We start from the raw sequence: 7,904 nt of genomic DNA, 5'->3' as shown, positions 1-7,904 counted from the left end.
GGCGTGGTTGACTCTTAACTTTTATAAAGATTATCTCTTTGGATTTGAGACTTTAGTCTTTGCAACTTTACAGATCTTCTTTATGCACCAAGAGCTTGTAACACTCCAAAGAGAAAGGAAAAATTTAAATTGCATCATATGACCCCTTTAACTTTTTTAAGTGATCTGAAATTAAGTAATTAAGTTTTATGTTTACGGATGTCTCCAATCCTACTGAGAAACTATCTCTAACATGTGACCATCAAAATATGAAAAAAAAAAAAAAACTGTGATGTTTTGTAATAGCCCAACTTTTCCAACATTTTTTTCATTTTATTTTATTTTATTTTTTTACTAAAATAAATGAATGAATCAATCAATAAATAAATAAATAGCAACTTAGTTTACATGTCAGGGTCTATTCTTCTAATAGAAAGATGCCATTTAATTTTTACACCTCATGTATTTTAGAATTTGTTTAGTAAAATAATGAAAGTTTTAATTTAAAATTGTGTCCTTTAATATTTTCATTAGTTTTATAAAAGCAGTAATTTACAAATTGTTTGTGATCAAAATTTATTCTTTAAAAGTGAATAACTACATTTGTAGTGTTCTCATTACAATGCAATCTGCACTTTATCAAACTTTATCGTATATATCCAAAAACATTTAAAGAAATATAATCTACAGACATTCCTAATAAAATAAACACACATTTAGCATGTCTCCAAATATCTGTTGAGTGCTGCTACTATGACAGATGGTGAAAGGAGGAAAATGTCTCCAAACAAAAACACACAACCTTACATGAGTTTACAGTGCCTTAGTAAAGCTGTGCTAACAGACAGGAAGTGCTGCTCAGTTCACACGGTCACGAGCGATGATCACACAAACACACATGTGACTTTAGAAATGTTTGGTTGGAGTAAAACATGACAATTAAGAGCAAGCAACCAATGGAATGTGAGTAATATTGACGTCATGTGATAAACAAATCTGATATCTGACTTTGGCTGTTGCATAAATACAAAAAGAACAAATTAGAAGTGCAATAAAGGATATGCAGCCAAAGGTGATCTGAGGTCTTCATCATCATTATCATCATCATCCTCATCATCTGAAAGTCCGAAAGACAGTGAGAAAAAGGCACCAAGCGAAAAAGAGAAACGTGACAAAAGAGGTTGTCTTCTACTCTTCCTCCTCCTCCTCCTCTCCTCCCATCACCTCCACGATGAGTTCGGCGATGCAGGTGGCTTCCCCGACGCTGTTCATGGCCTTGCAGGTGTACTTTGCGTCATCATCACCGCTGACCTCAGAAATAACAAGACTGCAATTTCCATCTTCGTCATAATCGATCTGAAAATGGCGCGTCTCTTTTATCGGCTGCTCGTCCTTAAACCACACCACCTCTGGGTCAGGATAACCTGAGAGTGCATAATTACAAAATATACATATCAAATAAACTATATAAATAACTTGACGCAAAATGCATGGATACCAAAATATTCTACATTTTATTTAGCAAGGACACTTTCAACTGACCAAAACTGACAGTAAAGACATTTGCATAGTTACAAAATACTTCTACTTCAAATTAATGCTGTTCTTTTGTTTTATGGTTTCCACAAAAATATGAAGCAGCACAACTGTTTTCAACATTGATGATAATCAGAAATGTTTCTTGAGCAGCAAATCGGCATATCAGAATGATTTCTGAAGGATCATGTGACAATGAAGACTGGCGTAATGATGCTGAAAATTCAGCGTTGATCACAGGAATCAATTACATTAAAATATATTCAAATAGAAAACCGTCATTTTAAATTGTAATAATATTTCATAATATGACTTTATTTATTTTACTGCATAAGAGACTTCCTTCAAAAAAATTAAAACATTTTACCACCCCAAAGTACAGACACAAAACGTTAAGCATATTGGAAAGTCATCTTCAATATTTTAATTCAATATTCACATTTAATCCATGCACCATATTTTATCAATTGAATGCTTCAGCAGTGCATAATCATGTAATTGTACCTTCGATTTTGCAGTCGAATCGAGCAGCACTGCCTTCCACCACCTCAACGTCTTTAATAACAGAGCTGAACGTGGGTTTCATTAGAGTTTTCTCCTCCATTTCAGCAGCAAACTCTTTATCCTCTGCTACGACAGACATTCAGGAAGATTTTGAATATAAATACACAGACTTTACATTAACATGCACAACTCATTTGTATTTTAACATGTACTTTAAAAGAATACTCTTACTGTTAGTGCGAACTAGATGTAATTTTTTCAGGCACTTCATTGCTCATTGCATGTTGTTTTCAATTAAATTAATTTTAAATGTATATTAAGTGCTAATATAAAATTAGTTAAATTTAAAGTACTTTTTTGACTAATTTAAGTAAGACGTGGGTACATTTTATATGTAATCTCATAATTACTTCTATTGTCTTTGAAATATGGTTAAAGTGCATTGATGAATGTGCTGACAAGCATTTAAAGTAAACTAAAATATAAATTAAAATCTAAATAATTGAATGTAATTTCTATTGAAACTTGCATTGTTTTCAAATATATTTTTGAATTTTAAATGACAGATTAAACTGTAATGATGTAATGCAATTTTGAAATGAAATACATTTCAAATAGCATTTTTAAATATTGAATAACACTACAGTTAAAATTATGTTCTGTTAAAATTATAATTATAATGAAATTTATAAGTACTTCACATGTGTTTTGGTATGTTAGTCAACACATCAAAATAAGTATACTTCTTTAAAGCATGACACAAAACATAATAATTTAAAGTGTACAAATATTACTAGCATATTAGCTGTTTATTAGTACTTATAAAGCACATATTAATGCCTTATTCTGCATCACCATATATTAGATCCCTTAATCCACTCCATACCTAAACTTAACACCTACCTTACTAACTATTAATAAGCAGCAAATTAGGAGTTTGTTCAGGGAAAACTCTTAGTTACTAGTGAATAAGTGTTCCCTATTCTAAAGTGTTACCCAAAAAAGTAAGCAGATCTAGCAGTTTTTAAGGATTTTTTGTAGGAAGAAGTACTTTCCCTCCATGCAATACGAAGTACCTCTAGTTTTATTTTCTTCTATCTTTGTTTTCTGCTATACTCATGAAAGTGTACTCTACACTTAAGTAGCCTTTTATTGTATTAATATTATATTATCTGCAAGGACAGTGCAGAAAATGTAATATAATTTTAAGATTGATGTACAGTACAAGCACACATTTTCAGTAAGCACACTTCTTTATCACAAACAATGACTGTGTTAACAATTCACTAGCCGATGCAGTGTTTGTCTTTTATTTAAGGGTTGGTGAGGACAGAAACGTTGTGCACCTTCAGTGGGGGAGCCCTTTTTGGCATGAACGCCCGCCATCAATGCCATGTTTGACAGTCGACCGATAGCTCGTACCGCATGCCCTGTTTTCTGGAGAGCAGTGTGCAAAACTATCAGTTATGACTTTATATTCACCAACACATCAGTAACAGAACTTTACGATTCGAAACACACCGCGAGAAGCTAATTTTACTCAGACTATCAATAATACATCAAGAAAACAGTTTATGTCCGATTATCGTCATTCTAGATCCCGACCTGCCACTTTCTTCTCAGAATGTATTTCTTCATCCTCTCTTTGGAAAGCTTCTTGGCCTCCATGTTGGTGGTGTCCTGTTTGAGCCAGGGGTGCTGGCAACACTGATCGCAGCTTAGACGGGCTCTGAAGACAAAAAAAACGGTGTAACTGTGCATCATGTTAATTACACACACTGCTGAGAGAAAAAGCGCTGAGAAAAATACACTGATGAAACTGTAAAAAGAAAATGTATAAACTCAGACAGACAACTGAACCTTGCTGCAGAACCTCAGGGAGAAGTCCGATTATCGTCATTCTAGACCCCGACCTGCCACTTTCTTCTCAGAATGTATTTCTTCATCCTCTCTTTGGAAAGCTTCTTGGCCTCCATGTTGGTGGTGTCCTGTTTGAGCCAGGGGTGCTGGCAACACTGATCGCAGCTCAGACGGGCTCTGAAGACAAAAAAAACGGTGTAACTGTGCATCATGTTAATTACACACACTGCTGAGAGAAAGAGCGCTGAGAAAAATACACTGATGAAACTGTAAAAAGAAAATGTATAAACTCAGACAGACAACTGAACCTTGCTGCAGAACCTCAGGGAGAACCGATGCATGACGCAAGACGGAGGAAATCAATAAAACCAGACGTTCAGAACGACTCAAGGACAAGGGAACAGTTATCATTTCAAATGAAGCAGAGATGTGCACTCACTTCATGTTTTTCTTCAGCAGGTTACCGATAAAGTCTTTGGCCTCATCTGAGATCTCATCGAATGCCTCGTCTTCAAAGTCCCACGTGGCTGAGGTCACGTTAGACAGCGTCTCGTTATCATTGTCTCCCATGAAGGGAGATAAACCACTGACGCTAAAGTGAAACAATAAAAGAAAAATAGAAGTAGAACTATAAAAACTGTCAAACGGTTGTCAGGGCTTTGCTGCGCAGTTGCAGACTTTGGAGTGCTTTTAAGTTTGTAGCAAAATGGTTACTAGGGTGTTATGTGTGGTTTTACAGTCTCTACACTGTTCTAACATGAGTTAATGTATTTATAATGTATTATAATGCTTTTTTAAATTAAGTATGTGTTTTGTTGTCAGTGCAGAGTGTGAGTGAGGGAGTGTAGAAGTGAAGGAGGACTCGTGACATTTGTTAAGTATTATATTAGACACAATCAGGATTTTATGCTTCATATAGTAGTTTGATAACGGATGTATATCAAATTTAATAGTTACATTTTAACATGATTTTTCTAAAAAAAAAAAAAAAATCAAAATCAAGTAACTGGCGACGTATCCTGTGGGATACAAACATTTGAGAGGCTGTGGGGAGAGGCAGGGAAAGTGTAGGTCTCATTTCTTGGTTTCATGTTGAAAGGGTGTTTGTTGTGAATATTTAGATATATTGACTTTGTTCATACAATCTTTGTTTAGCTCATGGGTAGCATTTAAAACTGCATGGCCGCCTGTAGTGGGAAATCTACTCACCCTCTGATAAAAGTTGATCTAGTTCACATATTTACACATGTTGGAGGGGACTTACCTGTTATAAAAGCTGTTGTTCAGCATTAGCTTATTAGGTTTACATTGAAATTTTATGAATTAAATGCTTTAATTTTTTTGTAATCGGTCTCTAAATGTTTGTATCGCAGGGGATACATCGCCCTTTTAGGGGTATAAATCAAGATTATGAAAACATATACTATATATAGACTATTTTGTGGCTTGTGTTTTAGAAAATCTAATCTTTTTGTAATCTTGACAAAACACATATCATTGGAAAGGTCTGACAGTCAAGATTGCATATTTGGTGACTGTTCTGTAATAGAAGTGATATTGTGACAGAAATTGATTGATTTGTGACAGAAAATTGCATAAAAAAAATTTCAACAGAGTTTGGGTGTAACCCAGTGGTTATTTTTGGTATAGTGGCCAAACAAAATCTCACAGCAACCACAATTTTTGTGATATCAACTTCAAATTTGGAACATAACTTGGTTAGACATATGGCTTTGATTTTATAGCAACTTTAGAGTGCAACATATTTGATAAAATATGTATTTTATATAAAATAAAAAATAGTATACTACATTATCTTTACTGTAAACTTAAACTTCTATTACCTTTTTATACTTTTTATACTTTTTTAAAACACTTTCACTTCAGCAATAATCTGCTATGTGTCATCTTTAAAAAGAGACCAATCTTAGGTCTGTATTCCAAATTTGTTTAAAATGTTGTAACAAGCATTGATAAACAAGTGTTCTGTTTTCAGTGAATTTATAACCCCAAAGTGGCAACGTATCCTGGGGGATACAAACATTACAATCAAAAATAAGAATCAAGTTTTTAATAAAATCATGAAATTGTATTATTTGAGTCCCAATAAGATGGATTTTCTGATGTCTCTTTATGGTCTTGCCCTTTAAAGGGTTAAGTTGCTTCAGTCCAGTATGTTGAAATAATATACTAGATGTTCATCTTGAAATATTACTAACAATATTAGTTATTCTAATGTTTAATTTATAAAAAAAATCATTAAAGATTTCACAACAAAAAGACAAGTGTACCATGACCTGAGAAGGGACCTTTGTACAATTATACTATAAGACCTTTTACTTGCTAAAAAAGTATAAACTATCAACAGGGTTTTCAACAAAGTTTTGATCATGTTGATAATTTTCGAATATTATACAGTAGGCATTATTATATTATTAATAGGACTAAATCAAACTGACTACACTGGGTTAAACCAATGAAAGTAAACACATTTTTACTGTTTTATTTCAAACAGGAAAGAATGTTAAGCAAACAAATCTCACACATTCTTCCCAGCAATGTTGTGAAATGGTGTGGGATGATCACTAGAAAAGTAGTGACCTTAACAGTAGTGAACGTGAACTTGTAGTGTACTTCAAATCTTAAAAGTGTATTTGAAAAAAAAAACATACTTGTATAATTTAATAATGAAATAAAAGGTCATTTAAATGTACATTTTATGACTGTGTTAAAACATGCATTTTGTAATGATGTATTAATAAGCACATTTTAAATCATTATGTTAATAGTCTGTTGTTGTGCTTTAAACAAGTACACTTATTTTAGTGTTGACTAACTTACTAAAGCAACTTTAAACTTAAGCTAGTCCCAGACTAAAATGCATGTTTGAGCTGTCTCAACTGAAAATATCTTGCTCTGACATATCTTAAAATATGTCAGTGTCATTACGCACACCTGTAATGTTTTCTTCTAAGGCATTTTTGTAAAAGTTGCTTAAATATCTTAATTTAACTAAGGTCTAGTCCTGACTTAAGCTAAGCCCCGTTTGTGAAACCGGGCCTTAAAGTACTTAATTTGAATTCACACTTAAGTATATTATTTTAAAGCATATTATTTTGGTAATTCATAGTTTTTTAAAAAACATGATAAAGTGTTTTTCTTTCTCACAAGGGCAGGCCCACACTGAATACAGATTTTCACAAAACTGGAACAAGTTAATTACGAGGCTTTATACATCTGAAGGGAACATGCTGGACGAATTACAGGGCTGCCATAAATTTTTTAATTAGACTTCCAGTTACCAATAAGAGTGCTGTACTCTCAGCGCATATTTATATTTATTCCACACAATTCTGCAGATTTGACCCCAAGATCAGCACAGAAAATGGCACAAAATCGAATTGCACTGACAATGGGATAAAGTCTGCAGATTCCATGAGGGTCTGGGTATGATCCACTGCCCATAAAGGTAATTTCTCTTCATAATTGTTGTGCACTCACAGGATGTAGCAGATCACTCCTATACTCCACATGTCTGTCGCGTAACTGATGGCCTCATAATTAATCACCTCTGGAGCCACAAACTCTGGGGTGCCAAACAGGACTTTCAGAGAGCCAGCATTCTCTACAGCCATAGGAAAAACACAAAACAAACTCCATGTTAAAACCATACTTGATGTTTGAAGACTGAACAAGTGACTTGAAATTGCTTCTCAGTTGACATTATTAGTGAAAAGCATTTGAAATGTTCTAAATTCTATACCGACTGTGGCTTACCATCAGTAAATCTTAAATTACTAAGTCTAAACCTACACTTTTTTTCTCTGATAACAATTAATAATTTAATTTGTTAGAGCTTCAACATTGTAAATACACTACCGGTCAAAAGTTTGGGATCAGAACGATTTTTAATGTTTTTTACAGGAGTTTCTTATGCTCATCAAGGCTGCATTTATTTGATCAAAAATACAGGACAAAATGTCATATTGTGAAATATTATTATGATGTAAAATAACGTTTTTTTT

The 7,904-nt window shown here is 33.4% G+C and overlaps 1 protein-coding gene across 1 annotated transcript in view; it reads right to left on the bottom strand.

The window, feature by feature from the left end:
- Window positions 1-537: 537 nt before the first annotated feature.
- LOC107745269 (myosin light chain kinase, smooth muscle-like) overlaps window positions 538-7,904 on the bottom strand; it is an 82,792-nt gene continuing 75,425 nt past the window's right edge. Inside the window, exons 26-31 of the mRNA XM_016559118.1 lie at window positions 7,381-7,504; window positions 4,319-4,471; window positions 3,933-4,056; window positions 3,366-3,456; window positions 2,020-2,142; window positions 538-1,403 (exon numbers count right to left, since the gene is read on the bottom strand). Of these exons, the coding sequence (XP_016414604.1) occupies window positions 1,168-1,403; window positions 2,020-2,142; window positions 3,366-3,456; window positions 3,933-4,056; window positions 4,319-4,471; window positions 7,381-7,504 (851 nt within the window). The 3' untranslated portion in view covers window positions 538-1,167. The remainder of the gene's footprint in view (window positions 1,404-2,019; window positions 2,143-3,365; window positions 3,457-3,932; window positions 4,057-4,318; window positions 4,472-7,380; window positions 7,505-7,904) is intronic.

The sequence above is a fragment of the Sinocyclocheilus rhinocerous genome, unplaced genomic scaffold, assembly GCF_001515625.1.
Source record: "Sinocyclocheilus rhinocerous isolate Xijiao unplaced genomic scaffold, SAMN03320098_v1.1 scaffold887, whole genome shotgun sequence".
Classification (NCBI taxonomy): domain Eukaryota; kingdom Metazoa; phylum Chordata; class Actinopteri; order Cypriniformes; family Cyprinidae; genus Sinocyclocheilus; species Sinocyclocheilus rhinocerous.
The sequence above is the reverse complement of the archived record's forward strand: the minus strand, read 5'-3'. Positions and strand labels throughout refer to the sequence as shown.